Source organism: Eleutherodactylus coqui, chromosome 6 (genome assembly GCF_035609145.1).
Source record: "Eleutherodactylus coqui strain aEleCoq1 chromosome 6, aEleCoq1.hap1, whole genome shotgun sequence".
NCBI lineage: Eukaryota > Metazoa > Chordata > Amphibia > Anura > Eleutherodactylidae > Eleutherodactylus > Eleutherodactylus coqui.
Window position 1 is genome coordinate 47,048,485 of NC_089842.1, and position 15,873 is coordinate 47,064,357.

The window sequence follows — 15,873 nt, forward strand, 5'->3', positions numbered from 1 at the left end:
AGTGGACCAAGAAAAAAAAAAAGTAGAGTCACGGAATTGCTACAAAGTGTTTGGTCCTTCAAGGACTGACAGGCTCTGGTCATTATTATGTTAATTAGCAGTGTTAAGCCACACTCACAAACACCCCCCCTTTTTTTTTTTCTTCTTTTACCCCAGCCGGGATGAGAAAGGTGACAACCCTAGTGAGATGTGATCCATGAAACTGTGCAAACCATTTCTTATCCACTCCTCCAGAGTAGCAGTCTTATTCTGTAAGCCTGTGAGGTCTTCGTAAGCAGTCATTCCCTGGTGCTTGCTGCTGCTATGTTTCTTTATACAGTATTCCCTTTTTTTTCTGGTCCAGCCAGTGTGTGTGTTTTTTTTGTTTTTTTTTTTCGTTGTTTGTGTATGTTGCTTTTGTGCTGTCTGCCAGCCAGACGCCCTCATACATAATGCATGCCGCGTCTCAAAGATTGATGCTCCCTCTTGTGGCCAGAATCAATATCTTCACCATACAGACGGCTATTATCCTTCACGGCTTTGAAAGATACATCTACGGCAGCTTTAAACATCAAATACGCCCTCGCCGCCCACACCGACTTTAAATGAATCCAGTACGTCTAAGGGGCTAGATTAACCGTTTTATGTAAAATTGACCTAGTTTTTTTTTTTTTTTTCAGCCATCCCAGAACTGCAGAATTCCGTTGGGACGCTGAACGATGGGCATGTTGGCATCCTTTTGATGTAGTACTGAGCCTAGCGTATGATGCTGACATAATTGAACAGAGGGTTAAAAATTGTCGCTTGTGAAAAATCACAGCCGCGTTTGATAGAAGTGGAGTCTGGGGGCCCGGGGAGATGTGTGATGTGTTTTAGGGTTTTATTGAACAAGTGTACAAAGTGGTTGTTCGGTGTATGTGGAGTCTTAAGGCGGATTATTATTTTATGTGCTTTGTCATTTATTGGTCATGTTGGATGGAAGTGTAGAGGAGGACGACGGCAACTTGTAGTGAGGGGAAGAGCACGGGGAAGAGGAGAATACAATGGAAGAGCCAGAAGAGGTTCATATGCTGTAATTGGACTATACAAAGAGACTGCCAATTTTTCTTCTTGCAGTTGCCACTAGGGGGAGTTTAGGAGGTTACTGTTTATACATTGAACTCGATTATAAACTGGTATAGAGTAAGAGTACTTTTGCATGGGGTACTTTTATAGTCTCCTCGTGATTATGAGCGACTGTCGGCCCTTGAGAACACAACACCTAACCGGTTAAGCAGCGAGAGGTCGCGTAGTAGTCGCTCGTCATTCCATTTCAGCTCACTGAATTAGTATGACTAGCGACTGACTTTTTACACAGTATACAGGCTTGGACTGGTTCACCAGTGAAACCCCCGGTGGGCCCTGATCCATGAGTGGGCCCCTAATCCCACACGTGAATGGCTGGCATTCTACTTTAATACATATTGATAAGCAAAGTACGGTTCTTAAGGCCCATTTAGACACAATCATCGCTCAAAAGCCAGCTTTTGAGGGATAATCGTTGCGTGTAAATGTGCCCATCTTTCAATTTTCTGCCGAACAATGGACTTCAGTTCAGCATTAAATCCTTCGTTCAGCAGAATAGCTGATAAGCAGGACCGTGTACTGTGCTCTGCTTGGGGAGCGCTGATAACAGCTGATTATATTGTCTCAGCTGTCAGCTCCATGGCAGAACAAAGGGAATGTATTCAGAGAACAGAGGGTGGTCTGTTCCCTGATTACAGCTCCCGACTGCTCACACGCCACTAATTGGTACTAATAGGCATTAGTACCAAGTAGTAGTTTTATGCAAAATGGTCGCTCAAAAGCCATCTTTTGAGCGGTCATCTTTGTGTCTAAATGCACCCTTACATGGGTAATATTTGCTTGTAAGTGTTCAGTGAGCCCTAGACACCCGGTCCGAGTCTAATAGTATAAACAGGCAGTCATTCATCTATGAACATCTGCCTGTTTGCAGTGGATGGACGATATCTCCGACTCGCTCTACCTGCATTCACGGAACGATTATCTAATGCGTGAAAGCCAAGAACTACCGTCTACCCATCTAAAACCACCCTAACTCGTGGGTGCCCCCTAGAGGCAGTTACAGAAAGTAACGACCTGGCTGATATCTATATATATCATAAAGGTTTTGCAAGGATTAAGTTAAGCCCTATCCACAGCAGGACAGAATGAAGCAACAGTTAGGCATGTTCACCGTTGCTCCATTCATCTATAAACGGGAAATTCCTTTAAGTAACATAAACCAAGAAAATTATAACGCGTTCTATATGTTCTGGCACTTTCCCTGTATTACCAGAGGACGCACATAACTGTGATATTAAATAGGTAGATATTAATTTTCTTCAATGGTTTTGGTTGAGGCAATACCTCAATGCAGTTCTGATGTATTCTACCAGCCTTGTTCTTCTGAAGGAAGCCAGGGACAGGGCGGTTCTGTCCAGTGCAGCGGGCCGGACGTGATCATCAGAGGATGGGGGGAAGTGGGAGCGTTGCGCTGCTATTCCACTTCCTGTTACTCCCCATCCGCTACTGGATAACGGGCCAGACAATTAGCTGATGGATGGGTGTCCCAGGTGCTTGACCCCCATCCATCAACTACTGATGGCCTACCCAGAGGATAGGCCATCAGTTAAAAAGAGCCCAGACAACTCCTTTAAAGTCATCCTTTTTGAAAGGGTCACAACCCTTATCAGACATGGATCGAAACTTTCCATAGCCATTTGCTTATCCATTCTACTAGGTCAGCATTTATCAAAAGGCTCTGCACATGTGGCCATACGGAGGGACAATCCTTCCCTATGGTGAACAGTGTCCCCCTTCTGATGACCATCTTGTACGCTGCGGGGTGGGAAGAACACTTATATTCATGTTCAGGTTTACAAATTCTTATATTGTTCCACGGAGTAAGGATTCGCACCCGCAGGGATCCCTCCGCGGTCGCCCATTACTGACTGTGACAGGCGGAGCGCTGCTGCAGATTTTCGTGCAGCTTAAGTCAATTAATCCTAAATAGAGTATTAAGTTTAAGCTTGTTATTAAGAGGAACACAAGCAGGATTGACTACTCCAGTAATCTTCTTAAGTTGTGGTCAAACATTATCAATAAACAATCTGCATTAATTGAGACCGTTACAGTGAACCCGATGCAGATCGTTTAAACCACAGATAACTGACACATCCAGTAAAAGAGCTGGGGGGAGGGGTGTGGGAGGGGGAGGGGGGTTGGTATGGTTGGGCGCAAGTCACATGATTGCATGTGCACATTATTTTAACATTTTGCAGCCTTTGAAAATTCATTTGTCATTTTCTGCACAATGTAGCTTTTAAACAAAGTTTACTGTGTGCAGAAAAATGTTTCCCCTACTTCTGGAAGTTTCTTGGAAATATATTTAATTCTTTTTAAGACTTGCAGCCTTGATGGGCCATTAAAGAGATTCAATGGCGCGTCATAGATCCCTATGAATTTTTCAGCACAGTTGCTATTTCTGCTCAGTACTTCAGCAGTTGTGGCTCGGTGCTGCTGCTGCAGCTTGGCCATCGCCCGCTGTGGGGGGTGCTGCTGCTGCAGCTTGGCCATCGCCCGCTGTGGGGGGTGCTGCTGCTGCAGCTTGGCCATCGCTCGCTGTGGGGGGTGCTGCTGCTGCAGCTTGGCCATCGCTCGCTGTGGGGGGTGCTGCTGCTGCAGCTTGGCCATCGCTCGCTGTGGGGGGTGCTGCTGCTGCAGCTTGGCCATCGCTCGCTGTGGGGGGTGCTGCTGCTGCAGCTTGGCCATCGCTCGCTGTCGGGGGTGCTGCTGCTGCAGCTTGGCCATCGCTCGCTGTGGGGGGTGCTGCTGCTGCAGCTTGGCCATCGCTCGCTGTCGGGGGTGCTGCTGCTGCAGCTTGGCCATCGCTTGCTGTCAGGGGTGCTGCTGCTGCAGCTTGGCCATCGCTCGCTGTCGGGGGTGCTGCTGCTGCAGCTTGGCCATCGCTCGCTGTCGGGGGTGCTGCTGCTGCAGCTTGGCCATCGCTCGCTGTCGGGGGTGCTGCTGCTGCAGCTTGGCCATCGCTAGCTGTCGGGGGTGCTGCTGCTGCTGCAGCTTGGCCCCCGCTCGCTGCGGGGGGGTGCTGCAGCTTGGCCCCCGCTCGCTGCGGGGGGGTGCTGCAGCTTGGCCCCCGCTCGCTGCGGGGGGGTGCTGCAGCTTGGCCCTCGCTCGCTGCTGGGGGGTGCTGCAGCTAGGCCCCTGCTCGCTGCGGGGGGAGCGCTGCAGCTAGGCCCCCGCTCGCTGCGGGGGGTGGGCGCTGCAGCTTGGCCCCCGCTCACTGCGGGGGGTGGGCGCTGCAGCTTGGCCCCCGCTCGCTGCGGGGGGTGGGCGCTGCAGCTTGGCCCCCGCTCGCTGTGGGGGGTGGGCGCTGCAGCTTGGCCCCCGCTCGCTGCGGGGAATGGGCGCTGCAGCTTGGCCCCCGCTCGCTGCGGGGGGTGGGCGCTGCAGCTTGGCCCCCGCTCGCTGCGGGGGGTGGGCGCGCAGCTTGGCCCCCGCTCGCTGCGGGGGGGGGGCGCCGCAGCTTGGCCCCCGCTCGCTGCGGGGGGGGGCGCCGCAGCTTGGCCCCCGCTCGCTGCGGGGGGGGGCGCCGCAGCTTGGCCCCCGCTCGCTGCGGGGGGGGGGGGCGCCGCAGCTTGGCCCCCGCTCGCTGCGGGGGGGGGGGGCGCCGCAGCTTGGCCCCCGCTCGCTGCGGGGGGGCTTGGCCCCCGCTCGCTGCGGGGGGGGGGCGCCGGGGCTTGGCCCCCGCTCGCTGCGGGGGGGGGCGCCGGGGCTTGGCCCCCGCTCGCTGCGGGGGGGGGGGGCGCCGCAGCTTGGCCCCCGCTCGCTGCGGGGGGGGGGGGCGCTGCAGCTTGGCCCCCGCTCGCTGCGGGGGGGGGGGGGTGCTGCAGCTTGGCCCCACACTCACTAAGACATATAGTTTTGTCCACAATAACTGGATGTGAGAAATGCTGAGTAGAGACCACGCAGGAGGAGCCTTGTTATGCTCATGACCAAATTCATGTCCCGCTCTCCGGTCACTGCTGAGGTTGCCTCTCCCCCTGCAGTGACGTCACTGTGAATAGAGCTCTGGGCGAGCATCCGCAGTCAGCGCTCCCTTCATTTAAATGGCGCTGACCAATACCTTAGCGGCACCTGCTTGGGTATTTCTGTAGTCCCATTAAAAGTGAATTGAGTGCTAGTGCACTTGCATGACCAGCGCTCCATTCAGTCTCTTCCTCACTGAAGGGGGTACAGCAACTCCGTAGTGAGGACGGCGGGAGAAGCGGTGAGACCCCCACCAATCAGAAAGTTGTCCCTTATCCTAATGGATAGTGGATAACTTGCAATTGTGGGAAAAACCCTTTTAATGTATTGAGATGCTTCATGTTTGTTGCATCTCAAGCAAACCCGTGCATCTAGAGTCTACGATATGACAACCTCTCCTGTAGACAGGTAACTTGGATCTGATGAGCGCTGATAATGAAAAGCTTGAATCTAACAAACCTAGTCATGATTGGCAATGTTATGTCGTACCTGACCATCTGGTCCCTTCTTCTAAGTGACTGTGAAGACCATTTAGAGAAGTGCTGGACTGAAACTGTCACTCTTAAGACATGATGAGCAAAGAAAGCAGAAATGACACAAATATTTCACCAAAATGTGCAGAATAATGGGTAGATCAGAGCTTTACAGCCCCACTGGGGGCAATTACTGAGACTCCCGGCTCACAGAGCCGCCTTATTTTAAATAAGCTGTAAACACTATGTCAAGACAAATAAGACGGTGTTAATACTGTGTCTAAAAAGATCCCCATTGGAAGTGTTTTGATAAATATCACAGTGGGAGCGAAACGTTGCTCCGTTTTTGGTTTTTTTTAAACACTTTGCACAAATAAAATTGTCCCTGATGGTCTGTTCTAATTTGCACTTTGGAAGCCGTGACTGGTGTAATGAAATGCTGCCGGGTTCCCACAGAGAAACAGCTGCTTTCAGTAACGAAATAGTTCTGTATTTTTCACAGATTGTATTATTTGTGGTTTCTGTCAGATAAAAGCTGGGAAAATGCAGTATATATGGATTCCAGCCCAGCCCTGGAGATGTTTGTCTGTATGGATAGTCCCACAAAGGCAGATCATGGCTAGATGGGTCATTAGGGACCTCTCATCCCCCCCCAAGCCACCACCATTGGTAGAGCGATTCCCCATCCCCAACAAGCGGTCTTCCTCTCAGTACTAATGTGCTACATGGAGTGTAGTGCAGTGTTTCCCAAACTCCAGTCCTCACCACTCCTCAACAGGTCATAATTTGGGGATATCCTATAGCTAGAATACCTGTGGCAATGTCTGAGACATCGACAACGATTGCATCCCCTGTACAATACTGAGGAAAAACTGAAAACCTGCTTGGGGACTGGAATTGGGAAACACTAGTGAAACTTTCCTCCTTTCCTGCTTTCTCGTCTGTGATACTTCCCAGCCTTCTTTTCTTGCTTCCTTAGCTGCGGTAGCTTCTTCATTTCCTTTCCCCCCTTTATTCCCATCTCAAAAATCTTGGGCAGTCTGTGAAAATTGATCACTTTTATTTCACCGGTGTGTGTTAAGACAAAGATGCGTTTGCAATTTTTTTTTAAGGCTGTGAGTACATGAGCTGCTTATTATGAATTGTAATATTGCCATTTTGGATACAAAATGTGATATGGGGGGACCCTGTTGTACGGCCTCTAGCTTGGATACAAGATGTGATACAGGCGCCCATGGAGGCTCTAGTAGCCTGTTGTACTGCCTCTAGTTTGGATACAAGATGAGATATGGGCGGACATGGAGGCATAGGTTCCTTAAGGTATCCTGCGGCATAGCGCTTCACATTTAATGTAACTGAGCCTCTAGATCGTGCAAATTCGTAGTTTGTTGAAATTGGCATCCCATATGGTCCCATACATGTTCAATTGGTGATAAATCTGGTGACTGGGTAGCCACTGAAGTGTGAGAATGTGACCTCCTGTGTGTGCGGCCGAGCATTATGCTGCTGCCTCTTGGAAGCCGCCATGAGAGGAACACGTGGCTGCAGGATGTCCTGAACATATCGCTGCGCTGTCATTGTCCCTCGTACCACTACTAGGGTTGACCGACTGTCGTATGCGATGGCCCCCAGACCATCACACCAGCAGTGGGGACAGTGTGCTACTCCATAACAAAGCAGCGCTCACCCCTAGTCCTCCAGACATGAACATGGCCGTCGTCGGTGCTCAAAGTAAACCTGGATTTATCGCTGAAGACAGGCCGGTTTCACTCCATAGCAGTCCAGTCTAATTATCCACGATACCACAGCAAACGCAGGCGATGGTGGCTGGATATCAAAGGCAGTAGACTTAATTGGCGCTCTGAAACCAAATGTCCTTCGGCCAAGCAGCTGGAAATGGTTTGTAACAATGGTGCCACCTGTCTCTGGATGATGGAAAATGAAATAATTGGAGCTGGTCATCATACAAACTGATGATCCTCTGAACTGATCTATCCTGAGCCCGGGCCCCTTGTGTGCCCTCCTGTATCCACTGGGTCCAACACCACCTAACAGTCTGGTCAGAACGGCCCAGGTTTCGTTGATATGACCAGCCAGCTTCTCTTATTCCAATAATGTGCCCCCTCTCAGACTCTGGTAACGGGTGAAACCTCTTTGATTCCGTCGTAGAGGCGTCTAATGGCCAACAAGTTGTAAAAGGGGCCACTACCCACAAGTAGCCTCAGAGAGCCTTTTTATAGGCCAAGAGTGGAACCACTTTTAGGGCGTAAGGTGACAAGACCGTTCATCTAATCACACCACAATGGTAATCAATTACATATTTGCATAAGGGAACTGCATGCCGAGTTTTGCAGGAAAACAACTTCTTCTAGGGGCTTGAGTTATTTCATTTTGGCATTGTATTTTACACGTGATGTCAAATTTATCCAAGTTAGTGGAAACTAAAATAGAATGAGATCTTCCTTGTCCTTCAGGAGGACTAAGAAAGCAAGCATTTGGCAGCTGGAAATACACATTAGACTATGGGTGCAGACCAACTCTGGTAGAACTTTGATGGTGGGGACAGGAGAATTTGTCTTAAAAGTTAAACATTTTCAGCCCTACACACAAGCAATTTGCTACCAATCATATGTATGGGATACTTCAATCCATTGAATGCTATGTCACTGCGTTTTGTGTAGACCTAGATATCTAAAAATGAAGGTCATGGGACATATAAAGTTAACTGAAGAGTGAAAATAAAAAGTGGTGGAAGAAACAACAAAGAAGACTTTTTATTCCAAACCGTCAGGTGATACGTTTCAAAACCATACACCTCATCAGACAGATGGAGAAATGTATCTAGACAGTGAATCAGTTCCTCATAATCCCAATTATGAAATGATCATGACCACTGGTTATTGATGGCCGTCAGAGCAGATCTCACGGTGGATACAGGTATGGGGAGTTTATAATCTAACCTGCGCTCCTTCACTAAGTAGGCAGACACTACTGGGTCCCGGATGTGCTTCATAAGCCAGTTCATCTGATGAAGAGCCATATTTTTCCTCAAATCGCATTACCTGCTAGTTTTTGAATAAAATATTCTTATGTTCCAGTCCATCGGCACTTTTTATTCCTGAATATCCGATAACGAAGAGGCCATGCCAGTGCTTTAAAGGCCGTTTACGAAAATGCGCGATAATCGTTACATCTAAATGCAAAGCCATCATGCACTATTCGTTTACTGTTTGTTGCTCACATAGGATGTGAAGCACTGAGAAATCAGCAAGAAGTGAGCGATTGCTAGCAATGATCTGCCTGTCTAAACATTCTGCAAGAGCGCTAACTACTACCGGCGACGTCACCCGTTTGTGCGTATCGTTTAGACGACCATTGTCCCTTGTAAACGGGGCATTACTCTCTTCCACCACTTTTTCTTCACTACCTGATGCTAATGCGACCCAGCGTTACTAGGTCGGCAGCATTTATACCATTAACTGTGGAGTATTACGCATCTTTGCCCTATTGTTGGCTTCTGTCCGCACCCATGCCCATTTTTTTTTTTCACCTACCTTTCTTCCACACTCTTAATAGCGAAAATGTGTACTCCGAGGTAGGAATATCCATTCTTCACACTCTGTAGGAAGGAAAAGCCTAAGGCCAGGGATAAATATTTCACTTCGACATTCGAGTAGAAAACTAGAGTTGGATCGAGGGCATACCTATGTGAATGTACCAATATAATGAGTTAGCATGTTGTCTATGCCGAGTTTGAGCTATTGCTATACTTCTTTTTTTTATTTTTTCGACTTTGTGATTTTTACCTCCTTGTGTTAACCTCAAACTGCCATATTATGTAGATGTTGCCAGTTGCCCCAATGTAACGCCTCGTGTACTCCAAACATTCACAACTAATTTTTGGAAATCTAATTTTTGTTAAAATATTGCAGTCATGTGAAATCCATCAGCCTATCTCTGCTACCATCTAATGAGTAAAGAATCTTTAGTAATTTTGAGACCCAAGACAACATCTTGGCTAAAAAATAAGTGGCTACATGCTGCTATGGAAGTCCAACTGGGACACCATTTGGTCTATCCTTGACCATGGAATTTGAGTTATCCACCACAGCGTAGTGTTGGGTCTTATTTGTTTAACTTTAGTCAGGTAAGTCACTCTTATTAACTTTAGATATAATTTAGCACAGACTGTGGTTAGGTTGTTCACTTACCTAATTACATTCAACCTCCACTTTCCTCCTAGACCACCAGGAGAGCTTTCTTTGTGTGCCGTCTTCCTTAATTTATTCATTTTATTTTTTCCTTTTGTGTGTTGTTTTCAACGTTGATTAGTACTAGGACATGATGATCAAGTCTTTTCTCTTGTTTGTAGGCCAAGCAGTCTTTAGCGACCCTCACTAAAGATGTACCCAAGCGACATTCACTGGCTATGCCAGGTGAAACGGTCTTAAATGGAAACCAGGAGTGGGTAATGCACGCAGATCTCCCGCTTACTGCAGCCATCCGTCAAAGCCAACAAACGCTGTACCACGGTCACCCGCAGCATACTGTCGATCGGCAAGGTTTGTTTCCAAGCATTGATCTCGCATAATCAAAGGAGTTACAGGGGTGATCAATCACGCACTAGAAATTCCTGCAGAGTATATACTATTTGGTTAAGTAAGCGCTGCCTAATTAGATGCATATGTTATTAGTAGGAAAGCAGCCAGGTTCCCAGAGCAGCTCTCCAGTACATATTTGCTCTCCATTTACTGCAAAAAATATTAAAATGCAAAAAGAGGAAATTAGTATTTTTTACTTTTTAATATAGCTTTGAATCAGGTCCTCATTTACTATACTAGGGGCATTAAAAAAGTTGTCTAGCTGTAAAACCATTGATGGCTTATCCACAGGATAGGCCATCATTAAGGGTCTGTCAATCGGCTGTTCTGTGGCCCAGTGTGCTCATGCACTGTGCTGATTTCTACGAGAAGCAGACAACTCCATTTCCACTATAGTGGTCTGTATTATAGGCAGGGTTAACATTAAAGTGAATGGCCTGCAATATCAAGACTGACCATTGAAGTGAGAATGGAGCTGTCTGCTTCCTGCATTAATTGGCTTAGTTCAGTACTGCAAAAAGCCCCCCAATCTACTATTGATGGACTGTTTGAAGGATAGGACAACACCTTTAAATTTCAGGCTCTACTATTGGTGCTTTGATTCCGGAACGTTTGTGGAGTTAAGACCGGCGTTCAACTGTGCTCATAACATTTATTAATTAAAGGGGTTGTCTCTCGCAAAAGCAAGTGGGGTTAAACACTTCTGTATGGCCATATTAATGCACTTTGTAATATACATCGTGCATTAAATATGAGCCATACAGAAGTTATTCACTTACCCACTCCGTTGCTGGCGTCCCCGTCTCCATGGCTCCGTCTAACTTCAGCGTCTAATCGCCCGATTAGACGCGCTTGCGCAGAAGGGTCTTCTGCCTTCGGGTCTGTCCGGCAGCAGCTGTGTTCTGGCTCCGCCCCCTTCTACGCGTCATCGCGTAGCTCCGCCCTGTCATGTGTGCCGGTTCCAATCTCCTGATTGGCTGGAATCGGCACACGTGACGGGGCGGAGCTACGCGATGACGCATAGAAGGGGCGGAGCCAGAACGCCGCTGCTGCCGAACAGACCCGAAGGCAGAAGACCCTTCTGCGCAAGTGCGTCTAATCGGGCGATTAGACGCTGAAGTTAGACGTACCCATGGAGACGGGGACGCCAGCGCAGGGAAGGTAAGTGAATAACTTCTGTATGGCTCATATTTAATACACGATGTATATTACAAAATGCATTAATATGGCCATACAGAAGTGCTTAACCCCACTTGCTTTCGCGAGACAACCCCTTTAAGGGTAAAGGCACCCGGTGCAAGCACCGAGTCATGACTGACTTCTAGGGTGATGTCACATCGTGACATATTCTTGGCAGACTATTTTTGCGGGGTGGTTTGTCATTGCCTTCTTAATGAAGACACTTATGCAAAGTGGCGCGTCTTGTACTTTAATGGCACCAAAAGGACCCCATTGACAATAATTGGGGTCTGTCCGGCTTTCAGTATTCCGAACAGCATTGTGAAATAGCTTCTTGAGTTTACCAGAATTTTACTTATCCAAAGCTAAATACTAGAATTTTGGGTTACTGATTGCAAAAATTTGTAATTTTTACGCAAGACTCTCTCTTTCAGTATAGGGAAGTGTTTCTATTTGCACCTCCTGAACCTCTTGTTGAGTATTTAGTCGACGAGTCTTATGAAACGATTGCACTTTGTTCTACTGATTTGTTAGTTTCAATCTTGTAAAATATATATATTTATGTATATATACCCTTCTTCTAATTCTATGCATGAAACCGACACATTCAAGGCACCTTCTATGTATTGCTTTTCCCTTTTAGCCGTTAGAGTAAGCCCTTGTCATTCGAGACAACCATCAATAATCTCCGACGCGTCTGCTGCAGAGGGCGACAGGTCATCAACACCAAGTGACATCAACTCGCCAAGACACCGAACACATTCCCTCTGCAATGTAAGACGGTAGTGTAGGTCTCTCTTTTTTTTATCTCTCCCTTTTTCTCCATCCGAGAATGATTATTCACATCCTCTACTTGTTTATACGCTGCTGTCAGTATGTGCGCTGCATGCCTTGCTGAATAGATGGGAGCGCTGTGAGGGGGGCAGAAAGACTGTTGTGTTTCATTATAGGGAATGCTGCAGATTCCTGCTTGTGCCGTTTCCTGGTTACAAAGGCTTGACATATACAGCTGAGTCGCTTCTATAGGAACGGGAATAAAAGAACGTGTTGATGAATTCATTGGCTGCTGATTTTAGCAGGTGAATATGCAGCTTGAATGCTAATAACTAAACTTCTCTATAGTGTCGGTTGACGGCCCATTCGTAGTGTCAAGATCATTTGTCTTACCCTATAAAGAAATAATAGCATGGCTGACTAAAAATATCTATATAGTATGAAGCTCTACACACGATCCTTTGGTGCATCGGTTGAGAGGGTTCACGTTGGCCATCGCTGGTGTAATATTTAGACCCTATCCAATAATTCGGCCCGGGAAATTTTACAGTATATGTCGAAGTATCAAAAACATCGAATTTGTACATAAATTTAAACATCTTTGATATATACAGTGGTGCTTGAAAGTTTGTGAACCCTTCAGAATTGTCCATATTTCTGCTTGTATTTCACTACATCAGATTTTCACATAAGTCCTAAAAGTAGATAATGAGAAGCAAATTAAACGAATGAATCAAAAATATTAGACTTAGTCATTTATTTATTGAGGAATATGATCTAATATGTGTCTGTGAGTGGCAAAAAGTAAGTGAACCTTTGCTTTCAGTACTGTATCTGGCGTGACCCCCTTTTGCATCTAAACGTTTCTGGCAATTGTTGATTAGTCCTTCGCATCGGCTTGGAGGAATTTTAGCCCACTTCTCCATTAGAAAAGCGGCTTCGGTTCTGTTATGTTGGCGAGTTTCCTCCCATGAATCGCTCGCTTCAGGTCCTTTGACAACATTTCTATAGAATTAAGGTCAAAACTTTGATTTGGTCATTCCAAAACTTTAAACTAACTTCTTCTTTAAACATTCTTTTGTAGAACGACTTGTGTGTTTTGGGTCATTGTCTTGCTGCATGACCCATGTTCTCTTGAGATTCAGAAATACAAGTTCGGGAATGTGTTAGCCAGTAGAGCAAAATGCAGTTGTTCTCAGTAAGAGAAACAAAGTGATCTTTTAGATATGATACCTAGTAATGGCTAACGAAAAGATGACGATACAACGAGCTTTCCAACCTACTTACTCTGGCTTAAAGGGGTTGTCCCGCGCCGAAACGTTTTTTTTTTTTTTTTCAATAGCCCCCCCGTTCGGCGCGAGACAAACCCGATGCATGTGTTGAAAAAAAAAAACCCGGATAGTACTTACCCGAATCCCCGCGCTCCGGTGACTTCTTACTTACCTTGCAAAGATGGCCGCCGGGATCTTCACCCTCGGTGGACCGCAGGTCTTCTGTGCGGTCCATTGCCGATTCCAGCCTCCTGATTGGCTGGAATCGGCACACGTGACGGGGCGGAGCTACGAGGAGCAGCTCTCCAGCACGAGCAGCCCCATTCAACACAGAGAAGACCGGACTGCGCAAGCGCGTCTAATCGGGCGATTAGACGCTGAAAATTAGACGGCACCATGGAGACGAGGACGCTAGCAACGGAACAGGTAAGTGAATAACTTCTGTATGGCTCCTAATTAATGCACGATGTACATTACAAAGTGCATTAATATGGCCATACAGAAGTGTATACCCCAACTTTGTTTCGCAGGACAACCCCTTTAAGGAAGAACCCTAAGTAGGTTTGATAGCTTGCTGTAAAATCATCTTTTTCTTAGCCATTAAAAGGTATCATATCTACAAGATTACTTGGTTTCTCTTACTGAGAATAATTGCATCTTGAGATTCAGCTAATGGACAAATGTCCTGATCTATTACTTTAGAGTTTACTAGTATTCCGAATTCATTGTTCCAACAATGATGGCAAATCATCCTGGTTGAGATGCAGCAAAACAGGCCCAAAGCTAGATACGATCACCACCGAGTTTCACAGATGGCATGAGGCTTTCACCAAACATAACTCTTCTCATTTAGCCAAAAAGCTTTATTTTGGTCTCCTCCATCTGCAAAACATTTTTCCAATCGCCTTCTGGCTTGTCCAGGTGATCTTTTTAAAGTGCAGTTACTACTTGCAGTCCTGTCATGCACCCCATTGTTGTTCAGTGTCCTCCTCATGGTGGACTGATTAACATTGACTTTAGCTAAAATGAGAAAGGCCTTTAGTTACTTTGAGGGTTCATTGGGTTCCTTTGTGACCTAACGGACCACTATACATCTTGCTGTTTGTTTTCTTTGTTGGTCCATCACTCCTGGAGAGGGTATTAATGGTCTTGAATTTCCTCAATTTGTATACAATTTAACGGAGATGGTTTTGTAACCTTTTCCAGCCTGATGAGCATCAACAACTCTTCTTCTGAGGTCCTCTTGGTTCATGCCTTGATACACTTCAACAAACGTGAAGATCAGGCTTTGATAGATCCCTGCTCTTTAAACAAAACTCGGACATGTTTGTCATCCCATTGATTGGAAACACCTGACTCTAATTTCACTTTAAGATTAACTGCTTATCGTAAAGGTTCACATAGTTTTGCCACTCAGACATGTGAGTTTGGATGGGTTTTTTTTGTTTTTTTTCAATAAATGACCAAGGCTAATTTACTCCTTTCGTTTGATTTGATTCACTTTATCTACTTTTAGGACATGTGTGAAAATCTGATGTAGTTTTAGGACAAATATAAGCAAAAATATGGAAAATTCAGGTTTCATGAATTTTCAAGCAGCACCGTATGACTTGTCCCCAGCATAGAGGAAGTAGGATGGGCTTATATCTTAATGTATGTAGTGTATTTTAGGGTTATTTAGAATAGATGGAGTTAGTTTCTTAAAGGGTTGTCAAGTATAGGAAAGAGCATTGAAAAATCCTATCAGGGCATTATGAATTAGGGGGTCCTTTGGTCAGGGTCCTCATCTCTTGGCAAGAGTGGGGGGTGATTACAAAGACTCTCTCGCCCTGAATGCACTGTCCTGTCCACCATTACACTAGTGCTCCTTTAATTTGATTGAACACTGTGTAATGCTTAAAGGGAACTGGTCACCTGCCTAAAGCACCATATACTAACTTGTGATGCTGATAGGTGAGGTGACAGGATTGCTTTAATTTTCCCCAGAGATTACTGATAGGTGCAAGCATGGGTGACACTTGGTGATCAGCTTTCAAGCTGTCGAAGTGGAAAATCCACTATCAGCAGAGTGCATCATTGGGAATCTTGGGTCTTCACATAGTCAACATAGGCTTAGTGGTGTATAGGCAGCTAAGGGATGTGCACACCACACACACACACGAAGTGGTCTAGCTTGTAGAAACGACTTTTTTTTTTTTTCAATTTTTGACATTTTTGGTTTGGTTAGTACTCTAAGGTCTCCTGTGCACAGCTTCACAGCCATATTACAGCTTCATACAAGTTCTAAGTTGTATGATGCCATAATACAGCAGTAACAGACAGCTATGACGCCTTAATATACCTCCAACTTCATATGCTGTAATTAGGAGGATTTTGTCATTAAGTTAGGGAAGTTTAACTCGAAGTTGAGCTCCGAGTGACGGGTGCTTTTCTCTTTGCCCACATCATACAAACCGACAGCTCTCTCCTCCTTTAGGTATAGGGAGAGAGCTGTCAATCTGCATACTG

General features: G+C 46.3%; 1 protein-coding gene across 4 annotated transcripts in view; it reads left to right on the forward strand.

The window, feature by feature from the left end:
- Window positions 1-15,873, forward strand: part of KAZN (kazrin, periplakin interacting protein) — a 196,786-nt gene that overhangs the window by 173,185 nt on the left and 7,728 nt on the right. For 3 of the 4 annotated variants that reach the window (XM_066606724.1, XM_066606725.1, XM_066606726.1), the window contains 2 exons: window positions 9,913-10,102; window positions 11,964-12,094. In XM_066606724.1, coding sequence (XP_066462821.1) covers window positions 9,913-10,102; window positions 11,964-12,094 — 321 coding nt within the window. Of the gene's footprint in view, window positions 1-9,912; window positions 10,103-11,963; window positions 12,095-12,270; window positions 12,400-15,873 lie in introns of all 4 variants that reach the window. The other variant, XR_010793134.1, reaches the window with a different exon arrangement.